The 26036-nt window shown below is 40.9% G+C and overlaps 1 protein-coding gene across 1 annotated transcript; it reads left to right on the top strand.

The window, feature by feature from the left end:
* The first annotated feature begins 309 nt into the window (after positions 1-309).
* OIT3 (oncoprotein induced transcript 3) lies at positions 310-24986 on the top strand. The gene is made up of 9 exons (XM_028109728.2): positions 310-370; positions 4564-4938; positions 5717-5824; positions 10145-10267; positions 13785-13907; positions 15803-15963; positions 17661-18076; positions 22854-22953; positions 24583-24986. The coding sequence occupies exons 1-9, from the start codon at positions 310-312 to the stop codon at positions 24754-24756; spliced, it is 1641 nt and encodes a 546-aa protein (XP_027965529.1). The 3' UTR covers positions 24757-24986.
* Positions 24987-26036: the final 1050 nt, after the last annotated feature.

Raw genomic sequence — 26036 nt, 5'->3', positions numbered from 1 at the left:
TGCAGGGAATTCTTGAGAGAAAACAATAGGAGGATGAGGGATTGTGATGGGTTTTTTTCCCCCCTAAAGAAAAATATCAATAACGCTGTTGACAGTGTAAAGCAGTGTTTCTATCTGGGGTCAAGGCCAGAGCAATGGACACCTTATCCCACTCATCCTCTTCCTCTGATAAAGCCCAGTCAGTACTGTAAAGTCTTTTTTCAGAAGAGCCTAGCGGGCTTTTTTTAAAAAGTGCTTGAAAAAGAAAGGGACAAAGGACAACTGAAATTAAGAGGATTTCCAGTCTGTTCTGGTGGCTGGTCCAGAAGGATGTTTCAGTTCCTGCTTCTCACCTGCCTCTTCTTCACAATCACACCTGCATCACCAATGGGTGAGTCTTATGTCAAGTACTTGGCACAACGTGCTCTTTGTTGTAGGAATTTGCTATTGAGCCCAGATTAAGAGCTAGGTTCCAGTATTTTAAATACTGGTTCTAGAATAGTGTAAGAAAACCTATGATAACCTACGATAGATATATTTTCAAAGAATTTGTATTTCATGTTCCAATTAGCCTCTTGCCTGGGCATCCCGAATTTCCATGGATCTGCCATACCCAACAGCTTTCCACTAGATAAATATTTCTTGGAGTACATGTAAGAAGAATTCTAACTTTTTCTTTTTTTAAGATTTTATTTATTTGACAGAGAGAGCACAAGCAGAGGGAGAGAGAGGGAGAAGCAGGCTCCCCGCTGAGCAAGGAGCCCAATGTGGGACTCGATCCCAGGACCCTGGGATCATGACCCGGGCTGAAGGCAGCCGCCCAACCAACTGAGCCACCCAGGCGTCCCCTAACTTCTTTATATAATAGGCATTTTTATAATTCCAACTTTACGAGCAAAAATATAATCTTTAGAATTGAGGATAGCTTTTTTTCTTTAATCAATACAAGGCACTGAATGAAAGCTCTATCCACACGAAAGGCACAGATCTGGGTAAATCTAACTTCTCAGTCTGGACATCTGAAAAATATGACTTTTGCATAGACTGAGTGAATCTTAAACTCTTTCCCTTTTCAGGCTTGGCACAAAAGTGGCCAAGAAGGCAAAACAAATGTTTCAATTTCAGTTACTAACACATTTCTCTTTTTTCCAATAGAATTTAAGTTCTAATGGAAAGAGAGGGTGAGAGGAGGTTGAGATGGACAGAGCCATCCTTCTTGGCACTTTTGCGTAGCTCTGTTTAGTTGACCCTGATTTATTTCTTCACGATAATTCAGGCCTTGCGCTAGCACCTTCAAGGGTACAACATTAAAAATAGGCTGTGACCCTAAGGAGAATTAAGGTAATATGGTATCCTGGATGGGATCCTGGAACAAAGACACAAGCAAAAACTAAAGAAATCTAAACTATGGATTTGAGTAATAATGCATCATTCCTGGATCATTAATTGTGGAAAAGATACCACACTGATGTATAATGTTTCATAATAGGGGAAACTGGGCACTGAGTATATGGAAACTCTTTGTACTATTTTCTCAAGTATGCCCTAAATCTAAAACTGATCTTAAAAAAAAAAAAGTCTATTAGAAAGAGTCTTGAACTAAGTTTATTCACCCTGTATCTGCTGCCAATAATTAGCCAGGACTTGTCGAAGCAAAAGTCGCCCCCACCGCCTCGGAACTACCACTGCCCTTTTCTTTCCATTCTTTATTGCTTACTCTCCCTCTAGTACCTCCTGTTCGCATCATAGATCTCCCATCCCAGATCTTTTTTATATTATTTATTTTTTGCAGCCCTTCTAGGACTTATGACTCAATGCCAGAGATAAAGGGAAAGCTTTGGGGGCTGGGGAGCAGGGAGGGGGTCTTCCCTGGGAGGAGAGGGGAAGTGAGAGAAAAGGAGGGGAAGGAAAGGAGAGGAGGGGAGGGAGCAGGAAGCAAAGGGGGAGAATAGGGAGAAGGGAGGGAGAGGGAAGGAAGAACACAGGGAGCTTCCGGACCCAGGACCCAGCCCAAGGGGCGGCATCCCCTCCACCTGGACGGCTGGGAGCAGCGGAAGGGCAGGGACGCTGACGTCTGCTCTCCGCACTTGGCCTTGGCCGCCGTGAGGGGCTGGCCCTGCGGATACGCAGGCGTCTGCACGTCCCGGGTCCGGGGCGGGGAGGCGCGGGGGAGGCGCGGGGGAGGCGGGGGGGGGGGGGCGGTGCCCGCCAGGCAGGAATCCTGGTAAAGGCCGGGGAGCTTTCTGGCAGGCCTGGCCCGGACTCAACTTTGAAAGGAATCCCACGGGGCTGTTCTTTTTGAAGGTCTCCCATTTAAGGAGTGTGTATTAAAGCAATTTAGGATGCAGTATGCATAATACCGAATTCCAGCCTCCACTCGGAGAGACTGAAAACAAGAAAACCGGTGGCCAGGTTATGAAAGGATTGAAGGGGTGGAGAGGAATGGGTTACTTAATCTTAGAACATATTGCGTGGGGAACTTAAAAAATATATTTGTTTTACAGAAGATAGTCGGTAAATTTCCCCTATTTGTGCCATATATCCCGCTCAACGAGAGGACGTGAACTTTTAACAAATAGCACAAGCAATGACAGTTAAATTTAAGGAAAAGCTTTATAAATCATGAAATAGTTATTGAGGGAGGTTTAGGAATTTCTGCAAAAGCCATTAAAAGTTGAGTACCTAACCATTTCTTATAAAATTAGAGCCAAGGAGATCAACCAAATATTTCTATGAATTTATAATCACCTGTGAAATTGCCCTGGAAACTTTGCTTCTTAAGAGAACCACAGCTGGGAGAGCAGATGAGGGAATTTTTCCCTTTTGAGAGGGGAGTCTGTTTGAGTACATTTCCTGCCCTCAAGTGACATCAAATGTGGTCTAGGGCACAGCTGGGATATCTCAGGGACATTTTAAAAGACAGAATGGCTCCTGCCATGTGCAACTCGGCACATGTGTTATTTCCAGAAAATGCAATAGCCTACTTCTTTCCTGTCCCAAACTGTGGGAGTCACTTTGGGGCCATTAACACTAAGCTACACCCTCCTCTGCATGTGACTGAATTTAGAGAGTGAACTGGAGTTTGAAAAGTAGACTGGGAAAATCCAAAATATTTTCTGGACAACTTAAATTTTATGACCGTGGACCATCCACATTTAATTATTGTGCAGTATTTGCTAAAACTAAATTTTCTGCCTACAACGTGTATCAGCCTTAATGTGAATTCCCTGCCTACTTTGTCAGGTAAGTCAGCCTCATGTGCATTACAAGGGATGGCTAGTGTTCCTTTCTAGAATTTCTTGGCTTTGTAGACTCTTCCTAAGGACAATTTCCCTACATTAATTCAATGTTTCCCTGAAATTGAGGGAAACAGTGAGAATATTGGGGTTACTGGTGTCTGTAGTCATTAAAATATTTTTATGAGATATTTGTCCGTGCAATTTATGCACTAAAAATGCATGCTTGAGAAATTTGGCTTTATTATAGATAGTGATGCCATGGCTGATTGTTTATACATAAAGTTCATATTTTCAATAAGCTGATGGCGTATATACTAACATTCACTTTGAGAATATCTTTGGTAATAATTTGCCAGTATGCTGTGTATTTCAAAACTGCGGACATGTGCCAGAGGCATTTTCCTTTTCAGTGGAATGAGCTGTATGCCTTATTAACCAGACACACTTTGCAGTAGTGCAAAATTTCATCCACAGTCTTGCTTACAAATGACCATCCAAATACCTTTTGAAAATTTCCAAAGATGATGAACTTACAACACGGTGATAGGCTTCTCCATTACTCCATAGCTGAACGAAAATGTGCTCCCCCAATAGTTTGTTCTTTTTTTATTTATTTGAGAGAGAAAGTGAGTGAGAGAGAGAGAAAGCATGAGCAGAGGGAGGGAGAGGGAAAAGCAGACTCCTCCCCTGAGCAGGGAGCTGGATGTAGGATTCGATCCCAGAACCCTGGGATCAAGATCTGAGCTGAAGGCAGACACTCAACTGACTGAGCCACCCAGGCGCCCCTCCAACAGTCTGTTCTTGCTCTTGTAACAGAATACCTAGATTTGTGAGAACTGATGCATTCTCTTCAGTCTTTTTTTTCTCCAAACTGTAGTTCTTAGCTTCTTCTCCAGTTGGTAATATTTTGACTCCCTTCCAAGTCTGGTCACTTTTGTCTGGACACCATGTTTGTCCATACTTTCATATAATATAGCTTCCAGGTGAACACAATATTCAAAATGTTTTCTGACCACTACAGAATCCAGTGAGACTATAATCCTAACCTCCTTTGGTCTGGAACAGCTATCCTTCTATCAAATGATTACTCTGGATAAAAAGTTTAGTCCAACAGTAATGGTAAACCTTAAACAGATTCGAAATAATTTTGTAAAAGGCATTTATAAAACATGTTTAAGTCAACTTGAAGAATCTTAGATAGCTACTGTGGGGGATTTTATGTTCTTTCTTTCTTAAAAAAAAAAAAAAAAAAGCCAAAATGTAAGACTAAGAAGGTGGACTCAGGCTATTGCCATTGTAATTAGAAACATTACAAGGTGCCTCTGAGGTGTCTTTTCATTCCCAGCCCTAGATCCTTGTTCTGCTTACATCAGTTTGAATGAGCCATGGAGGAACACTGACCATCAGTTCGATGAGTCTCAAGGTCCCCCTCTTTGTGACAACCATGTGGATGGGGAGTGGTACCGCTTCACAGGCATGGCAGGGGATGCCATGCCCACCTTCTGCATACCAGAAAACCACTGTGGAACCCATGCACCCGTCTGGCTCAATGGCAGCCACCCTCTAGAAGGTGATGGCATTGTGCAACGCCAGGGCTGTGCCAGCTTCAACGGGAACTGCTGCCTCTGGAACACCACGGTGGAGGTCAAGGCTTGCCCCGGAGGCTACTATGTGTATCGTCTGACCAAGCCCAGTGTCTGCTTTCATGTCTACTGTGGTCGTGAGTACCCTCTCTGGGCTCTTTTTCCTCCCCCGTGAGGCATGGTATCAGGAAAATGTCGTATGAAATCCAGTTATGGTAGTATCTCAGAGTCTAAATAATGATTTAGGGCCACAGATAACTTCAGATTGTGATTTCTGTGATCTGTCCTTGGGTTTCCAGAAATGTCCTAAAGAAACAGAAAGGGAGAGGAACTGTCACTCTCAGTTCTATTTTATTTTGTCTTTGTTCCATTCAAACAAAACATTAGAAAATGAAATATTGATTTGGGTCTAAATAGTGGATTTCCAACCTTTTTGAGTATGGAGGACCCCTTTTTAAGATCTACATCAGACATCCATAGGATAATATTGTGCTTAGTATCCACTGATTTTTTTAAATGATATGTAATGGGAAAAAGCTACTTGAGATCAGGAATATTTTTAAATGAATTTTTGTATTATTAATCCCATCAAAATCTGTACACATTTAAAAAACAGAGTACATAGAAGAGTAGGGCATAACACTTCTTTAATCTACAGCTCGTATTTGGTGAGGTTTTAGATTTGCAGAGACTCTATCGCCTGTGGATCTGAAGTTGGGAACCATTGATCTGAATGACAGATGTCCCTGGGCAGTATCTCTTTCCATTGGGGTCACATAAACCCTGAACGATGAGAAGTCTCTCAGTGTTGTCCACGAACTCATACCTCATGACTGAACTCATGAGGCTTTCTCATGAATGAGAGTGTCCTCTGGTCCTTGCCCCTCATGCAAGGTCGACTTCATTCTTCCACAGATTTTTATGACATCTGCGATGAGGACTGCCATGGCGGCTGTGTAGACACCAGTGAGTGCACGTGCTCTCCAGGGACGGTGCTAGGCCCCGACAGGCAGACATGCTTCGGTAAGAGACTAAGCTTGAAGTGGAAACAGGCCATTCAGATCAAAAGGATACATCAAGCGCTTCCTGACGCAGAGCTCTGTCATTCTTCTAGTTTGTGTCTCTGAACACTTAGAATGGTGTTTGCCTTTTTTAGTTCATGACTAAAGCCTCAAACCAAATTTATATCGTGTGTGGGGACAGTCTGGAATTGCACTGTCCAGTACAACAGCCCCTAGCCATGTGTGGCTGTGGAGCTCTCGAAATATGGCTAGTATGACTGAAAAACTAAATTTTAAATTTTACCTAATTTTAACTTAAAAACTGATACTTGGCTCAGTCATTGGAAAACTGAAAATGTTTGGGACAACTTGAGTAACCAACTGTACATCTTATGACTCTAAATACTGATCAAGTATTTCCAATGAAAATTTAGACTCCAATTTGAGATGTGCTATAAGTATAAAATACACACTCAATTCATTCAAAAAAAGAATGAAAAATACCTCAATAATTTTAATATTGATTTTATATTGAGATGAAATATTTTACACATACTGAATGAAATAAAATATATTAGAATTTTTTTTAATGTGACTACTAGAAAATTTTAAATTACTTATGTGGCTTGCTTTGTATTTCTGTTGGATGACTTTGGTCTAGAGTTATCTAAGGACATACTCCCACAGCTTCACTAACATAATTTTGGTTTCTCTGAGTAGCAAGAAAGGGAAGTCAGATTATTTTCTAGGAAATCTAGAGTTGTCTACTTGTGCACATGTGTGGTTGTCTGTAACTGGAAGAAAATAGAGTTGAAAAACCCAAGAGTGAAGATCATATCTTTCCCCATTATGAAGCTTTTGTATTCAGACTCAAATAGATTTAAAACTCAGCTGGAGAGAAAGGGAGGACTGGCCCATACCCACCTCCTCAAGAAGAACAGTAACTGGTCAGAATGGAATGGGGATTAGGTTGAAAGGTAGACAAAAAGATTCTTATTTTAGAAAAGCTTTTGTTCTTCAGCCTCCTTGATGAACCCCACTGACCATCCTATGGAGCATGTTTACGCCTTCCCATACCAGCTGTTAGGGCTCTTCCATGATGGACTTTATGTGATTTAATGCTAAAAGGTTTGGGATACAGGAGAGGATGGTCCTGTAATCTTTCTCAACTGCCTCCCTCACTCTGTCTCTATCTCTGTCTCTCTCTCTCACACACACACCCACACACACCCATACACGTGGTGTGCTTGGAAAATATTTGACGTCATTTTAAGGCAGGCTTTGTTTCATTACACAGCTTTTGGGGGTTATTTGTTTGTTTTTTTAAAAAATATTTTATTTATTTGAGAAGAGAGAAAGCATGCACCCACAAGTGGGGGGAAGGGCAGAGGGAGAGAGTCTCAAGCAGACTCCACACTGAGTGTGGAGCCCGACATCTCACCACCCATGAGATCATGACCTGAGCCAAAATCAAGAGTCAGACGCTTAACCGACTGAGCCACCCAGGTGCTCCTCAGCTTTTATTTTAATACAACTTTTGACTAGGTAAGATAGATGGGTCCCAAATTAAATAGCATGATGGGTATACAATGAAATGTCTAGCTGTCTGTCCTCCATTTGTTCCATTTCTCCTTTCTCTAACCCTATCTCAGGTAATCTCTTATATTATTTTCTTATGTATGCTCCCAGGGTTTCTTCAGGCAAATATAAAAAATGCAAATATATATGTTTATTTACTGCCCTTTCTTTACACCAAAGGTTGCATATCATATACATCTCGTGCTTAACAATTTATCTTGGACATCATTGCCTAGCGGTGCATAGGGGAAAACCCCTAGTTCAGTTCCTACCTGACATCTGTCAGTTGTAGGGACGTCATGAATTCCCTGAAATTAAAGGCAAAATTTTGTGTTAATGTGCATATGTCAGTTTTCCTTTATTTTTTAAAAAAATGTAACATAGTTTTAATTCATTTTAAATTATGTAAATTTTTTCAGTCAGGGAGAAGTAAAGGAAAATAATACAACAGGATTACTGGCCAGGATGATAAAATAATATAACTCATATACCCAGATTTAACTATTGTTAATTTTTTTCTTCCTTTTTCTTTTTAATAAAATTTTACAAATACAAATAAAGCCAACTCACTCCATCTCCTTTTTCATTTTCTTGTTTCACCCTCCAGGGCTAATCACTGTTTTGAAGTTAGCATGTGCTCTTCTGGTCCCTGTTTTTATGCTTTTATTATTTATGTATGTACCCATAAGAATAGATAGCATTGTTTTTGTTCTTAAAATTAATATTAAAATGATACTGCATGTGTGAGATTTTCTCTAGAGCATGCCCATAAAAGTGGAATGGCTGGGACACAGAGTAGCTAAGGCTGTAAATGACAAAGAACTCGCAAATAATAATGGCTTAAATCAGTACAAGTGTATTACTCTCTCACATAAAAAAAAAAAAAAATCGGTCTCAAGGTAAACTGTCCAGGCTTGGGACAGCGTGTGGCCACATGCAGAAGAGCTGCTAGCCCCTCTGTCACCATCCACTTTCCAGGTGGTAGTGGCTCCAACGAAGAGTCTGAACTTACCCATTATATTTTCCATTTCTTTTTTTTTTTTTAAGATTTCATTTATTTATTTGTCAGAGAGAGAGAGAGAGCACAAGCAGGGGGAGCAGCAGGCAGAGGGAAAGGGAGAAGCAGGCTCCCCACCGAGCAAGGAGCCCAATGCGGGACTTGATCCCAGGACCCTGGGATCATGACCAGAGCTGAAGGCAGACGCTTAACTGACTGAGCCACCCAGGCATCCCTATATTTTCCATTTCTACAAGTGCTGTGTTTGTTTGGTTTCAATTCTGCCTTGTCTTTTTGCTCACTTCTTTTATCTTGGTTAGTATCCTTTCTTTTATCTGTTTAGTAATTTTTAAAATCCTTGCATTATGCATTTTTCTGGATGATTCTGTTACTTCCAGTTCAAAGCCACCCATTTGTTGTCTTGTCAAGTCATTCTCATAGTGGACCATTTCCTCCTGTGTAGTGTTTTGTGGCAAACCACCTTCTGTTGTAATTGTGTTTCTGTGGAACCACCCTGACCACCTGGTTTGGGGAAGTTTGACTACAGAGCGGTTTTTCAAATGCTTCTGTCAAGTACCACGGAAGCTTCATCGGCCGAGGCCACATTTTATACCAATTTCTCAGCTTCGAGTTAAGTTCATACTTCAACCATGGCAAGGCCTGACTTGGGGTTTCCATTGTTTATAAAGGATTTTCTCTCTCCTGGAGCCTCAGAGAGGGCTTGTTTACTGTGTTCGTGGGCCTTGGGGCAAAGTTCTACTCCCCCTTTCATTGTAGGGATATCTTTTCTGGGGTCGTGGATTTAAGCAGGGTTTCAGTTGCAGCTCATCTCCTCTCCTGGGCCCAATGCCATGCCTTCTGTCACCTCATGGATGTTTAAATCTCAATACCCTACCCCCAACACCAAGCCATGATACATTTAGTTTCCAAGCTTCTCTTTCTTTGTAGAAGGAAGGGGATTGACATTTGTGCCCAGCTATGCATTTTTTAATAGCAAGAGTCCATATCTTTCATCCTATTCTTTAAAAGGTTAGCAATTGGGCGCCTGGGTGGCTCAGTTGGTTAAGCGACTGCCTTCGGCTCAGGTCATGATCCTGGAGTCCCGGGATCGAGTCCCGCATCGGGCTCCCTGCTCAGCGGGGAGTCTGCTTCTCCCTCTGACCCTCTTCCCTCTCGTGCTCTCTATCTCTCAGTCTCTCTCTCTCTCTAATAAATAAATAAATTCTTTTAAAAAAAATAAAAGGTTAGCAATTATTCCTTAAGTATAGTGTGGAATATTCCAATATTTAAAATAGACTTCAAGGGCAGTTGTTTATGTTATAACAGAAGACTGCCTCACACAAAGTTTTTATCAGCTATTTACTTCTGTGATGTGAGTTCCTTTGATGTATTTAAAACACAGTTTGATTTATAAGTCTGTATTAATTTAGCAAATCTTCAGGAATTCACTGGAGAAAGTGATATTCACCAATACACAAAAATAGGTGAATCCAGGTAACAAAGAAAAAAACACTTCATTTCGCCAATTTTGCTCTTAGAAGGGAATGAATTGGCAAGCAACTAAGTGCCTTCTGCTCTAGCAGAGGGCAGGAGGGCAAATAACTTGGTTGAGGAGGTCAGGTTGATGGAAGTGATTATAAGGATTATAGCAAAGGAGTTGATTTATCAACAGGCTCTGAAAAGATACGGAGATTCTGCTAAGGGGCTTGGGATAGGATTGAGTTGCTCAGCAAGCAGTATGTAAGTGGTGTGGTTTCTTTCCTACAGATGAAAATGAATGTGAGCAAAACAATGGTGGCTGCAGTGAGATCTGTGTAAACCTGAAAAATTCGTATCGCTGTGGGTGTGGGGTTGGCCGCGTGCTAAGAAGTGACGGCAAAACATGTGAAGGTGAGAATGGGCAAGAAAGGAGTCAAATCAAGAGCCCAAACTAAACCACTGATTTATTCTTTGATTGATGTTCATGAAACTGTCCAACATTAGAAGAGAGTCAAGGTTGGGCTGTGTAAAAAAAATGACAAAGGGGGTTCATTGTGATTGAGGACGGTCATGTTGCAGGCAAAATTCAGTGTTGATTTTATCTTCAAGATTTAACGGGAGGGAGTAGTTGCATTTTGCAAGAGGCAGAGAATCACTTTTTTTTTTTTTTTTTTGAAGTAAACTCTATCCTCTCTGCTCAAACTCACAACCCTGAGATCAATAGTCACAGGCTCTCTACAGACTGAGCCAGCCAGGTGCCCTGAGAGCCACATTTTAATTTGGGAAATAAAAATAGGGTATTATGTGTTTCTCAAACTTTAATGTGCGCTTAAATCATCTGGGATCTTTTTAAAGTGCTGATTCAGTAGCTCTGGGCTTAGGCAAAGATAGTGCATTTCTAAATAACTTCTAGGTGACACCTTGGCTGCAGATCTAAGGAGCAAACCTGGAGTAGCAAGATAATAGAGGTGGTAGCATAAAAAATGGTTTATAGCAGTGGTTCTTGAACATTCCGGCTGAGAAGAATCACCTGGATGCCTTCACACCTGGCTCTTCCCAGGCCTCTCTCCCGGAAACTTGGTTCAGTGGAGTGAGAGGGGCCTTACAGTTTGTGTTTTTACCAAGTTCCATTAGGTGAGTCTTACCATCTTAGAAGTTTGGGAAACTGGTTACATGAAGCCATTTTATTCCCCCTCTAGGGCTTTACATTTATTGGAGATTGACATACTGTGGGGGAGACTAGTAACATCCTTTTTTTCCCCTAAGATTTCATCTGTTTATTTATTTGAGAGAGAGAGAGAGAGAGAGAGAGAGAACATGAGCCAGGGGGAGGAGCAGAGGTGGAGGAAGAGGGAGGGGCAAAGAATCTCAAGCAGACTGCACTGAGCATGGAGCCCCACATGAGGCTCGATCCCACGACCCTGAGATCACAACCTGAGCTGAAACCAAGAGTCAGGTGCTCAACCCACTGAGCCACCAGGGGCCCCACATTATCTATTTTTAATAGCAAGAAGGGTATGTACATTTTATATGATTAAGTAATAAAAAAGAATTTGTAATGTACGTCAAATAGTTGAAATTGTATACTGTGACAATGATATGAAATTTAGATAATGTCCCTTCTGTAAGGCACATTTGCCCTTGCAAATTATCACAACTAAAATGTCATCATTTCTACTTAAATAAGTCTGAATCTCATGATGTTGGGAGTTGAGCGACCAAAAGAAAAAAAACCCACTTCTTTGCAGATTATATAAAGAGATAAATAGCTTAATCATTATTTACAGAGGACATATGATTTGTCCTTGAGGCTAATTGAATTTGTGGTATAATACTACTTATGAGAGTTCGCTTTATTCTAGTTATAGTCAACATAATAAAATACTACCCCAAAAGGAAAAATCATGGCTAGTTCCCACAATTTATTCCATGCAACAAAGTTTGCATTATTCACTGGAGGACCATTAGCCAGAACATTAAACTACTGTCCCTTATAACAAGACTAAATGTACTTTAAATTTTATTGAGTAAGGGTAATGTCCTGAATCTTCCTTAAATCTTAATTATTTTATGTGATAATCTTTGCATATTTGAATATTAATGAAATGTTATATGAGGAACATTTGTAATTATTCATGAGCATTTTATTGGAAGTATTACTGTTAATCCTCATATAATTTTAAAACCTAATAATCACGATTGAAAAGTATTTTAACAGAAGATAAAATTTGTACACAAGTAATACTTTAGCATTAAGATTCATATTTAAAACCCTTTTCTTTTTAAGTTTTATTTATTTTAGAGAGAGAGAGAGAGAGCACAGGGTGGGGGGGCAAGGGGCAGAGGGAGAGAGAGTACAGAGCCCTACGTGGGGGCTTATGACCCTGAGATCACGACCCAAGCCTAATGTCTAGAGCCCACAAAGGTCATTAATTTTTCTCTACTAACTGTGAAATCATGTGGTAGTTTCTTTAGTTTTCAACTGAATCCTTTTTTCTTGTCCATCTGGTGGCATATGCTTTTTGAAAATGCAAAAGGTTTTACTTTTTTTTTTTTTTTTTGGCAGGGCTTGAGCTCATGACGCTGAGATCAAGAGTTGGATGCTTAACTAAGTGAGTCACCCAGGTGCCCCCCAAAAACGCAAAACTTTTTAAAAGGAAACTTTGAAAAACTGACTCAAAAGAAGAATGTCACAGGGGCGCCTGGGTGGCTCAGTCGTTAAGCGTCTGCCTTCAGCCCAGGTCATGATCCGGGGGTCCTGGGATCGAGCCCCGCATCGGGCTCCCTGCTCCGCGGGAAGCCTGCTTCTCCCTCTCCCACTCCCCCTCCTTGTGTTCCCGCTCTCGCTGTGTCTCTCTCTGTCAAATAAATAAATAAAATCTTTAAAAACAACAAAAAAAAGAGGAATGTCACAAAGAGCTTGGTGGAGTGGACCAAGTGTGTTGTCTAGGCCTCATTTTTATAGTGTGCTGTCAGCCCAAGACACATATCCCAGTGCTATTATTACTAGAGGTTTGAGGAGAGGGTCTGGCAATACAACCAACTGGCAGTAACTAACTGATCCATCTAACTAGTCTAGTTGAATTTACATTCTGTCAGTCCCCTTTATATCAGTAATACTCTATATAAAATTTCAAAATGGGTACATTAAATGTTATACCAATTAAGAAATGACTTTTGGTTATAATTTTTTATGTTAGCCACCATACAGTACATTAAAAATAAATAAATAAATAAATAAATAAACCCACAACCAGTATTGTCGAGATGATGAAATCTTCTGAAGGGACATGTTTATATTGTTTCTCATTTCTAGTGTCTTATACTCTTACTTTGCCAAAGAAACTTCAGATTGATCTACTTCCTTTCCACATTTGTTTCTGGTATGAGATAAAATTCATTGTTGATAAAGTTTTCTATAAAAATATAAGTGCACTTACACATCTTGTTTCATTCACTATCTCAGTAACACGACTTGTCTCACTTTATTCCCAGAAGCAAAAAGTTTTGGTGAGGAATCAACTAGAACCAATACATTTATTTAGACATGAAATTATATAATTTCTGGGCAATTAATAAATATTTGCTCACACAAAAAAAAAAGAAATGAAATGACTTTTGGGTCTTCCTTCCCAAAATTGTAGTATAACCCTGAGAAGAACAGACAAATCCGGAGTGAAGGACATTCTACAAAATGACCAGCTGAAGAGGTTAGAGCTGTGGATGTTGTAAGACTGCTCTTTGTAGTTATCACATTTCATAAACATTTTTTCGTGGGCTTCCCTACGTGACTCAGTGACGGAGTTAGGCCCCAGTGATAGTGTGATAAGTCAGGTGTATTCCCTGATGCCAAGGGCCATCCCAAGAACCAGAATCCTTGGGGAAGAGGCCTGCAAGATCATGTGCTTTTCTTCTGGTTTTATTGCAGTCATTGAAGGATGTCACAGCAACAATGGTGGTTGCAGCCACCTTTGCCTTGTGTCCGAGAAGGGCTATCAGTGTGAATGTCCCCGGGGCTTGGTGCTGTCTGAGGATAACCACACGTGCCAAGGTAGTACATGGATGGGCTCAACCTCTGCTCCCCCCGCCCTCAAATCTCCCTGCCTTCCTCACTCAAGTGTGTCACGATTCTCGTTTAGAACACCAGGTCCTTCGAAGTGTGTATCCCTGCATCTTTACTCTGGGATCCTTCAAAAGGGAAGCTCTCTAAGAAAATATTACCAAAAAGTTAATTTTCCTTTGCTTTTTAAAAAATTGTGGTTAAAAAAACATAGAGCAGAAAATTGACCATCTAAGCCAATTTTAAATGGATAGTTCAGTAGTGTTACATATATTCACGTTGTGGTGCAACAGATTTCCAGAACTTTTTTATCTTGCAAAACTGAAACTCTATATCCATGAAACGACAAGTCCCCACTCCTTCCTCACCCCCTCCCCCCGTGCCCTGGCAACCACTCTTCTGCTTTCTATTTCTATGAAGTTGACCACTTAAGACACTTCATGTAAGTGGGGTCATATGGCATTTATCTTTTTGTGATTGACTTATTTCACTTAGCATAATATCCACCAGGTTCATCCATGTTTGTAACGTATGACAGGATTTCCTTCCTTCATAAGGCTGAATAATATTCCATTGTATTTATATGCCACATTTTGTTTAGCCACTCATCCATTGAGGGGCACTAGAGTTACTTCTGTGGTTTAGATATTGTGGATAATGCTGCTATGAACGTCGGTGTGCAGATATCTCTTTGAGATCCTTTCAATTCTTTTGGATATATACGCAGAATGGGCTTGCTGGATCATACAGTTTCCTTTGCTTTTTACTTGAGATTTTCCCCCCTAATTTCTATTATTAGTAGTATAACTAATAAGACATTGATGCAGCTCCTCTCTTTTCTAACAGATAATTGGGTGGTGAGACTATGCTGAAAGCCCTAAGGAACTGATTTTTCTCCCTACAATTACAATATGAGCATCAACAATCCTCTGACAACTATTTTCTGGAAATCTAGTTATTTACGTCCAGAATGTTAACTCACTTATCTAGCAAATATTTAATGAGCACCTACCTTAGATTTCTTGTGTCATTGTTATGATATATCCTCACATATTTTCTGACAGTACCCATAAATATTCCTTTTAGGGTATGTGTAGAGCCTAGAAAAGGGAACACAGGAACACTAAAGAAAAGCAATCCTTTTCATATTAAGTTAAAGTGGAATTTATAGTCAGCATTTATGGTTTACTGAACAATGCAAGGACAATTTGGAACTCTTCCCCAAGTACACTAACATTTTTATTACCTCTGTTTTATGAGACATAATTAATGGTAAAGTCAAAGCAGTACTGTTATGTAATTTAAGCCTATATCAAAGCAGTTCTTTTTCTGTATTGCCGATAAATTGTGTTTGTGCTAAAAGTTAATCCGTTAGGTGTTTCAGTTCCTGGAACTATGCTATCCATACTTTGAAATAAATGTTGAATCAAAACTTGAACACAATATTTCCTCATTCAGAGATCAATGTGTTTGAGGAGCATTATTTGACCACAACCTGAGGAGTTAGGAGTCCTGGTTTTATTCACCAACTTGGTTTTTTTTTAAGATTTTACTTATTTATTTGACAGAGAGAGAGAGACAGCGAGAGAGGGAACACAAGCAGGGGGAGTGGGAGAGGGAGAAGCAGGCTTCCCGCGGACGAGGCTGCCCGAAGCGGGGCTCGATCCCAGGACCCTGGGATCATGACCTGAGCTGAAGGCAGACGCTTAATGACTGAGCCACCCAGGAGCCCCTTCACCAACTTGTTTTGAGTCCCTTAGATTTCCTTGAGGATGGAACAAAGAGCTCAAGTTGTGGGAGGGTAAAATTATTTCTCCTATAAGCCTTCCTTATCCTTCTCCCAATTCAGATTTCTCAGTTCTAACAGTACCCCCTTTCCGCCACAGTCCCCGTGTTGTGCAAGTCGAATACCATTGAAGTGAGCATCCCCAGGGACCTGGTTGGCGGTCTGGAGCTCTTCCTGACCAACACTTCCTGCCGAGGAGTGTCCAATGGCACCCACGTCAACATCCTCTTCTCCCTCAAGACGTGTGGCACAGTGGTTGATGTAGGTTCTTCCTGGAGGATACTCGGGGGGTGACCAAAAGCCAGTTATTTGGGAGGGAGTTGACAGAGGTATGCAGTGTGGCTTGTCATAGATGAAATATTTCCACATAAAAGAATGCAGCTCAAAAACTCATATGCCATTCATTTAACACATGTATTATTGAGCAGCTGCTGTGGTCCTGGCCCTGTGTGTGCAGGGGGGTGAGAAGAATTCTGCTCATTCTATTCTTCAGTAGTTCTATATCTCTGATATGAGCAGACATTTTCCCGAGTGCATCAGTACCAGTCCCGGGAGGCTGGTTGCATCTCCTCCGACCAATTTTTTTACTTGAAGAAAGCAACTGATATAGATGAAGGTTCATTTATGACATAACAGATGTGTTCAAGTGTTGAACTAAGTAGAGAGAAAAGGTTTGTGCTTTCATCCAAGAATGTGCACTGGAGCCTGAGGGATATATGAAATAAGATTCCTAACTTTGGGGAACATATACCGTAGGATTGAGATGACAACACACACACACACAATATAAATAAGAAACAGTGATACAGATGACAGGTGCTGTTGCAGTCCAGAAAGGGACAAACCCTGGAGCAGTCAAGACAAGTGACCCTTGAACTGGGGTGGAAGGCTGTGTGTGGCTTATCCGGACAGAGAGGAAAAGAAAGGCCATTTCAGATGGGAAACAAGTGAGCCAGTGTCAGAGATGGGAGTATTTAAGGCTTATGCTGAGTGAAGGGGCAGTGCAGACTGACCGGCAAGGAATGCATATGGAAAAAGGAAACCGGAAAATTAGGAGGGGGGAGACTGTACTTGCAAAAATCTGCCTTGTGTGCAAGGGTTGACGTTTGGGCTTTAACCCCTAGAGTGAGGTTGCAGGCGCTGTCGTGATGAGACCAGAAGTGTACAAGATGGATAGAAATAAAGGGGACCTGGATCCAGGAGATCAGGGCAGAGGTTCTTGCAACCGTTTGATTAAACAAATATTTATTTATTGAATCCAATGAAGAGAAAATCAGGGAGCTAATTAGATTTGGAGTGAGACCTGGGGGTGATATCTCAGGAGAAAGCTGTCCCACTTCAGGCAAATTGTGTTTGTTGTATCTGAGGATGATAGAGTGGAAATGCCCTGGGGTGGGTTGGAGTGCTGGCACCCCAGGGAGCGGACAAGGCTGGAGATAAAGAACTGAAAGTCATCTGCATAAATGCGGTAGCTGAAGTTCTCTGCCTATGGATGAGTTCAGCACAAGGTCAGGCCACAGCCTGATCAGCAGGTCTAGGATTCCAGGAAAAAAAAAAAAAAAAAAAAAAAAAAAAATATATATATATATATATATATATATATATATACACTGAAGCCATTCTTTCCTAAAATACAAGAGCTTTGAATTTGCTGATTCTGCATAGTTCAGGCTTAATGAGTAATACTCCAAAGGAATGTGTGGGTTGACCAAGAAGTAGTATATAAAAATCTTAACAGTCAGAACATCTTGCTAAAAAGAGTAGAAGAGATTTTTTAAAAAGTCTTCAGGCTTCAACAACCAAATCTCTAATTGTTTTAATGTAAATAGAAGTGTGGAGAATGTTACAGTCAAGGGCGGGGTGGGGGCTGGGGTGGGAGGGTGGGATAGGGTGGGGTGGGGAACTCTGGAAAAATAGACATACAGTCTTTTTCCTCTCCGGGCCCTGACCTGGCTCAGGTGGTAAATGACAAGATTGTGGCAAGCAACCTTGTGACAGGTCTACCCAAGCAGACCCCAGGGAGCAGCGGAGACATCATCATCCGAACCAGCAAAGTGCTGATCCCAGTGACCTGTGAGTTTCCACGCCTGTACACCATTTCAGAAGGATACGTCCCCCACCTTCGAAACGCCCCACTGGAAATCATGAGCCGCAGTCATGGAATCTTCCCGTTCACTCTGGAGATCTTCAAGGACAATGAGTTTGAAGAGACTTACCGGGAAGCCTTGCCCACCCTCAAGCTTCGAGACTCCCTCTACTTTGGCATTGAGCCTGTGGTGCACGTGAATGGCTTAGAAAGCCTGGTGGAGAGCTGCTTTGCCACCCCCACCTCCAAGATCGACGAGATCCTGAAGTACTACCTCATCCAGGATGGGTAATTATGTTGCTTATATGATTTATTATCCCCAGTTCACATCTGATTTCTAAGTGCACAGCGTACTCGATCATTTCCTAAAACAACAGAGTACTTTTGTGAGCTCTTAATTGGTTCAGAAACCATTTATTGACATTGGAGGTAAAAACTGGTGAGGGAGCAGGGAATCAAGAATGATTCCAAGAGGTCTAGCACAGATGACTGACCAGATGCCATTAACCCGGATGGAAGGCTATAATTAGAAAAGCAGATTTGAGGCGAAGTATTGAATATGATAATTCCAAATAATACTATTAGATTGTAAATGCCTGCAGGATACATGGGAAGAGAAGTCCAGCGGGCAGTTGGAACTGTGTATCGGACCCAGGAACAAGGTCGGGACTAGAGATAAAGGACCAAGAATCATCCCTGTTTCTATTTGAAACACAGGATTGATTAACCTGTTCAGAGAGAGGGTCGAGCATGAGGGTCAGGGTTGGGGGAAGGCTGATAAGTGTAAGGGGATGAGGAAGCGGAAGCAGCAAATGTAGACTCCTCTTTTAGGAAGCTTAGTAGTGAAGGAGAGAGAATTACTTGGAAGGTTTGAGGAGAAGAAAGATCAAGTGAAATTTGTTTTTTGTTTGCTTGTTTTATACAAAAGAGATTTCCTGATTTCCTAAGGATCCCTGGATTGAGAACCGTGTCTCACAGGCCCGTTGGAGGCCTAGCAGTTGTCACACCCATTGCTTACATTCCCAGGAGAATTACACGCAAACCCCAAATTCATGGTAGAATCTTGTCAGTTTCTTCCTTGTTCTCAGTGACAGGTGGGACATAGCTCAGGTAGGGTCAGGACCTGCGGTTCAATGAAAGGGAAATGGTCTAACAAGAGCACCACTTGGGCCATGCTCTTTGCTAATTGGCCTCATGGACTCTGAAATGTCCACTTAGTTTTTATCTACTGGATCTCTCACCACAGGCATTCTCCACCTGCTGCTGTCAATCTCTTGCACAGTGATGTTCAACCTTGAAGCACATTGGCATCAACCAAGAGGCTTTTGTAGAAGTCGCAGTACCCCCAAACTTGTTCTCTCTGTTCTACTCTGTCTTAATTCCAGCCCTTATTTTTCACCTGGACAGCAAAAACAGCCTCGCCACAGCCCCCTAAATCCCAACTCTCAAATCTCAGCTCCAAGAGCCCCTGGGTAACCAATCAAAAGGAAAACAAATACTAAAAATTAGGAAATATATATATATATATATATATATAGTTAGATCCCTGCTGAAAACCTTTGATGACACTTGATTTCCTTTGGTTGGTAAATGTCACCGTTTGCCCGCAGGAGTACTTGTAGCCTCCTTAGCTTGTTTTCAGAACATGGAAAATGTATCATTCTGAGCTGCTTTGCATGGCCAGTAATAGGTCTCAGAGGGGTCTGTAGTTCTTTGGATTTCTTGCCATCTTAAAGTTATCTCCACAAAGTTTTAAAAGGAAAAGTAGAAGTGTCATTTTTTATTTATTTTTTTTTCACTCACGTACCTAATGGTAAGGAGATTAAGGAATGGATTTACTTTTAGGGGAGAGTAGATTTGGGTTCCTTTTTTTTCTTAACAGCTTTATTGGAGTACTGTTCTCATACAGTGAGCACACACATTGAAAGTATACAGTTTGGTAAGTTCCGATGTATACGTCATGAAACCATCGCTACAATCAAGAGAGGGAACAGTTCTCTCATTCCAAGAGTGTTTTCCTACCCCTGTATTTACTTTTTGCCAAAATAAATGTATAATCATAACTCACTTACTGGCACAACATGTAATCTGCAATCTCAGTAAAGCTTGTAAAGTTTATTTATATATTTGTTATTCAGATGCTCAGTTTAGGACTATATGCTCTTTATTTTAGATAGTTCTAAGAAGCTGTGCTTTTTAATTTTCCAGGCCTTAGCACATTCAAAATAGCTAAATATATATATATATATATAATATGCTGCAGGAGAAATTAAACTGCTTAAAAGCCAGAGGGAAGAATTCAAAAACACAGCAGTAGAGGTCTATTTAGTAAACAGGCAAAAAGTCCCATCTCTGGCACAATAATGGAGAGTACTGGAATGGTATCTGTGAGACAGTTCCTCGAGATAAAATCCAACTCTGAGCTTGGCTCACCATGCCTCACCCTCTGCCCTCTGCCCTCTCCAGTTTCTGCTCCCAGCAAAGGGAACTACAGGCACTTCCCAGACTCCATTGTTTCTTACACATTCCTTGCAGCACCTGCTGTTTCCTCTGCCAGAAATCTCCTTTTCTTCCTGCCTGACTCTCACTGTTCCTTCAAGATCCAGCCAGATTTCTTTCCTCCATGAAGCCTTCCTTGATTCTTTCCAACCTGAGCTAGAAATTTTCCTTCTTTCTCTTTCCTCTTCTATGCCTAACCTGTAGTAAGGGTATTAAATAGTTGTCAAGTGAACTATTGAATGAACATTTATCATAATAATCATTTGAGGCAAGTCCAGAGCCCTAAAATAAACATAATGCAATGTGCTTACATTTATAAATTGTTTGATTCTTCATTGTCCTTAGCTTACATTTAAATCAGGCCGTTTTCCCCTGATACTTTTTTTTTTTTTAATTCAAATGTCTCTAGAAGCACTCTTTTTTTTTTAAGATTTTATTTATTTATTTGACAGAGAGAGACACACAGCGAGAGAGGGAACACAAGCAGGGGGAGTGGGAGAGGGAGAAGCATGCCTCCCGCCGAGCAGGGAGCCCCATGTGGGGCTCGATCCCAGGACCCTGAGATCATGACCCAAGCCAAAGGCAGACACTCAACGACTGAGCCACCCAGGCAACCCCCCCCCAATACTTAACACAGCTTATTCACCTCGCTCCAGTTTTAGTTGGATTATGCTCAGAGAATGCAAAGTAACTTAATACAAGCCTCAGCAAAGCAGAATTAGAAAGTTAATCTCCAGAAAAAGAAACATACTGAATTCCAAAATGAAATATTGGACAACTTTTGGGTAATCAATTATTGGATTATCCTATGCCATCCTTACTCTCTTTTAACACATGAACTTGGAATTGATGAACCAGCATTGTCTAATCACAGCAAACACCAAGTCAAGAGCCCAAATTTGTCCTGGATCCCATTCTGTAATATATTACCCTGTAACAACTCTTTCTGCCTCATTTTCTCTTTTAAAGAAAAACAATGGTATTTTTAGATAAAAATAAATTGAAAATGGTGAGGCCCTTAGATGAAAAGTGCCATTTTGATATCGTGTTACTATTTTTGTCCTAGATACAGACTATAAAGTCCTTGACATCACAGACCATATTATTCATCTTTATATCCTCTGCAGCTCCCAGCAGAGCATGTTGCACAGATTAGCTATGCAATGGGTATTTATTATAGAACGTAATCAAAAGATGATATAAATTAACTTTACCTCAGAAAAATGAAAATGAGGGGCGCCTGGGTGGCTCAGTTGGTTAAGCAACTGCCTTCGGCTCAGGTCATGATCCTGGAGTCCCAGGATCGAGTCCCGCATCAGGCTCCCTGCTCAGCAGGGGGTCTGCTTCTCCCTCTGACCCTCCCCCGTCTCATGCTCTCTCTCTCTATCTCATTCTCTCTCTCAAATAAATAAATAAAATCTTTAAAAAAAAAAGAAAAATGAAAATGAGTACATAAATGCAAGAAATAACAGAAACCGCATTATATATTTAGATACTCTTCAGTTCAGGGGGATATGCTACCAGGGGTATTATAAATCACAATGCCTTCTTTTTAAACAATTTTATTGGATTTTTTTCAACTGCACTGAGACAGCCCTTAGCAATGAACTAGAAAGTTATCTGTAAGCATGTGAAGAAAGGATCCAGTTTCATAGACTTTTCTTTCTGGTCCCCACTTTTTTTTTTTTTTCCTGGCCTGGTAGACAAGAACTATTAGGTATCCAGAAAAAGGAAAATACACCCAGAATTTAAAGTTCCTTTAAAATTCAGAGTGGGAAAAATGACACAAGTGTAATCCCTGGCCTCTCAAGAGAAAATGTTCATCAAGTACTAAACCTTGGTCTCAAAATTGAGAATCAAGAAGACTTCTTTTCCCCAGCTAACCCTGAGGTGAGCCTAGGAGTTTCACTTTAAGCAGTAGACCTGAGATGAAAATTCAAAAACCCTACCAAATCACATCTTAGCATTAAATTTAGGAAAAGAGGAAGTACAGCAATGTGGAGGAGACTGAACTTTCGCAGTAGAACCAGTTATTCTCTCTGGAACTTAAATCTTTATGCAGCTCTGTGATGCACAAACTGGGGTTTGCTCACCTTTGAACCCCCTTTGGGGGTTAATGTATATTAGGTGTCCAATAAATATTTATGAAATCCAGTTAAAGAAAAGCCTTCTCAAACCAATCATCAAGTAGGTGAATGCACAATTCCTGTGATATATTACAAATGAAAATACAGCCTTCCAGAGATATCTTCATTTCAAAAGGTATCTTTGAAAGAAATGTGGTTGCTGTTGCTAATGCTTCAGGACACTGACATATTGAGAGGTCCTCATGCCCAGTTGGTGGGTACAGAGAATGAGAGATGGGACAGACTGTATTCATGAGCAGGGCTGAAGATGCCTTTGCAGGGAGGGAATTTCATTTTTCCTTCATTCTCAAAAAGTTTGAGTGCAGCCCAGCCTCCTCCACCCAGTCAGCGTCTCTTTGGACCAAACACATTGACCCAGATTGTTTTTCCACCTCTGTTGAAGCCATCAAGTCTTATGTGCTCTCCTGTCCTGCTTTCAGCTGTGTTTCAGATGACTCCGTGAAGCAGTACACGTCCCGGGACCACCTAGCAAAGCACTTCCAGGTCCCTGTCTTCAAGTTTGTGGGCAAAGACCACAAGGTGAGCTGAACACCTTTACCTTGGAGCCCACCCTGTACCCCCTCCCTCACCCCCCAGACCTGAGCCTCGTTTCTTGGCGTGCCAATTTGTTGACATTCTCTGTGAGCCCACAGTTAGGATCTGCATTACATCTATGAAAAACACTGCAGAATTGGCTATCTAGAAGCTTCATACCTTCATGAATGTCACAATTACCTGCCTCCCTCCCAATAAAATCACTGTTTGTTCAAAGAAAATACTATATGATCATAATTTTATTTTTTTAATTTTAAGTTCTATTATATTTAAGTCATTTCTAAGCCCAACGTGGGGCTCGAACCCACAACCCTGAGATCAAGACCTGAGCTGAGATCAAGAGTCAGATGCCTAACAGACTGAGCCACCCAGGTGCTCCTTGTATGATCATAATTTTAAACTGTTGTGGGCGGGTATGGTTGGAAAAACCTGTGTGTTAGTCATACGGCAAAGGACATGGGCAGAAAATTCACAGAAAAGACAAACAGTGAATTGTTCGTACTTAAAACAGTACTTAAAGTGCCAATTCAAACAACTATAGGACACTATTTTATACATATTAAGTTTATAAAAATTATAAATCTCAATGCTTGCTAAGTTATAGGGAGAAGTATACAGTGGCAGTATAGATGGGTATAGTTTCTGGAAAGTTGTCTGGTAATATATAGTAATCACCATAAAATCATCAGATTCTTTTATCTAAAAATTCTAATTCTGACAGTTTGTCAAAAACAAGCAAAAAAAAAAAAAAACTGGATCTGTTGGATGTTATAGAGCATTGTTACACAGAGAAGGAGAAAAAGCCCCCAGCAGGGCTACCATATATCAATTAGTGCAATATTAAGCAGTTACTAAAATGAGAAAAATAGAAAAGGGAGATAGGAAAAATCATTTGTCATACGATTTACATGCATATTGAACATGCTACATTTTTGAAAAATACACATATACAGAGGAGGTTATAAGAGGCAATAGAGAGTATGTTAAGGTGGAAATTTTTTTTTTCCAGTGGAGTTGTTGAAACATGCAAACCAAAGGAAGTCTAAGAGACCAACCATCTTTTCCACACTGCATTTAAATGAATTCATGTCCTTTCCAGTTACGTTCTAGAACAACTGCTAACCGTGATGGCTAATCCCCATCTCCCTCCCCAAGCAGGCAGCATGCTTTGGGAGGTAGCTTATAGGAAGAAGCTTGAAGAAAGAACTTGTTATTTTACACAGAAGCGTGTGGGCACCGACGTTTTTCCCAGACTCTGATGTGAAGAGCGAGGATGTTAATGTTATTAGGCGTTCCCTTCCCGAAAGTCTCTCCTGTCCCTGTACAAAGGCAGAGGTTATGCGTGGGGGCGGGTTAGATCACCCACATGACTCATTCAGTGTGTTTGCCCACCTGACCAATAGTGTGAATCTGGGCAAGTTGTCTAACCTAAGTCTCAGTTTCCTCATCTGTAAAAATGGGGATGACAATATCCACCTCCACGGGTTGTTGTTTAGATGAAATGAGATACTATATATGAAACATCTGATTAAATAGTGTCTGGCTTCCAGAAAGGGCCCCACAAGTGGTAGCTGTTATCACTATTTTTGTTAATTATCATTATGGTCTTTCCAGGAAGTGTTTCTGCACTGCCAGGTCCTTGTCTGTGGACGGCTGGACGAGCATTCCCGCTGTGCCCAGGGCTGTCACCGGCGAATGCGCCGTGAGGCAGTGGAAGGAGAGGACACAGCTGGTCCACAGAGCCAGATGCTGACAGGTGGCCCGATCAGCATCGACTGGGAGGACTAAGACCACCCAACACCCGACTCCTGGCTCTGGGTTGCCCCCCTCTTTCGAACTACTCCCCTCTGAGAACATCCGTCAACACCTTCGAACATGGCACCTCTTTAAACCTCATACTGTGGGTTTCGACAGACTCCCAGAACTGACCCATTCTGATTCGGGCCCCTGGGTTGGGAAAGCGCACTTCACTGCTGACTGACCTGACCCACGTGGGGCTTCATCCTCCTGATGTTGAAAGCTACACTGTCCCTTCAGAAAGCAGCTCACTCCATTTCCCACATTTCTTTCCTTACAATAAAACACCTAGTGTAGGATGCAATAGGACCACTACAATCAAAATTTGGGCATGACACTTCAAACTACAAACTTGAAATAAATTAAATAGTTGCTTGAAATTATGACTTAAATACCCAATGACTCCTTGAATATGTAAATAATAATTATACCCTGAAATTTCAATTCAAACACAGAATAGTTGTAGGGGATTCGGAAGTTTATCAATATAAGTGTGTACTAAAAATTCCTATTTGATTTTCCTCTCGCATGATGTTTTCTTCTTTGATGTTTTTATATTATCTTAAGTGAAATGTTTTCAATTAATAAATATTAATAAATTTATTAACATGCAGGGCACCTGGGTGGTGCAGTGGGGTAAGCATCCGACTCTTGGTTTTAGCTCAGGTTGTGATCTCAGAGTCATGAGATCGAGCCCCACGTCAGGCTCTATTTAACATGGAGTCTGCTTGAGATTCTCTCTCCATCTGCCCCTACTACTCCCCTAAAATAAATAAATAAATAAATAAATAAATAAATAAATAAATAAATAAATAAATCTTTTAAGAATGTATTAACATGCATTTAAGAGGTTCAATGACTGAACTGTAGACAAAATTAAAATTTGGTACCATATGCCCTGTTATTTGGCATTCTATGCCCTCAGACTAATAAGGCAATAGAAAAAGGTGTAAAATTATACCATAGTTTATTTTTTAAGTAGATGCTTAATAAATTTTATTGAAATAAATATTATAAACCACAGGGATGAATTGTATATGCAATTAAATCCAATTCCTTAATATGCCAATTAATTTTATGGCTTTACATAAGATCAGGAAACAGCTTTTCTTCTTGTTCTTCTTAGAAATGGCTATCATCAACAATTCTTAACAGAACCAGGAAAATTAACAAAAGGAAGGAAAAAGACAGAATGACCCAGGTCAGCAATTGGCCAACTTTTTCTGTCAAGGGCCAAATGGTAAACATTCTAGGCTTTCTGGCCAGTCTGT

The sequence above is a fragment of the Eumetopias jubatus genome, unplaced genomic scaffold (assembly GCF_037043125.1).
Source record: "Eumetopias jubatus isolate StellerSeaLion01/CBP00866 unplaced genomic scaffold, mEumJub1_p1.0 scaffold_17, whole genome shotgun sequence".
Taxonomy (NCBI): domain Eukaryota; kingdom Metazoa; phylum Chordata; class Mammalia; order Carnivora; family Otariidae; genus Eumetopias; species Eumetopias jubatus.
Note: the sequence above shows the minus strand (reverse complement) of the source record. Positions and strands in the feature narration are given on the sequence as shown.

Coding starts and splice junctions, on each gene's coding strand:
- OIT3 (XM_028109728.2), top strand. CDS start 310: ATGTTTCAGTTCCTGCTTCTCACCTGCCTCTTCTTCACAATCACACCT. Junction 13,908..15,802: donor GGATAACCACACGTGCCAAG/GTAGTACATGGA, acceptor TTTCCGCCACAG/TCCCCGTGTTGTGCAAGTCG. Junction 22,954..24,582: donor TTGTGGGCAAAGACCACAAG/GTGAGCTGAACA, acceptor TGGTCTTTCCAG/GAAGTGTTTCTGCACTGCCA.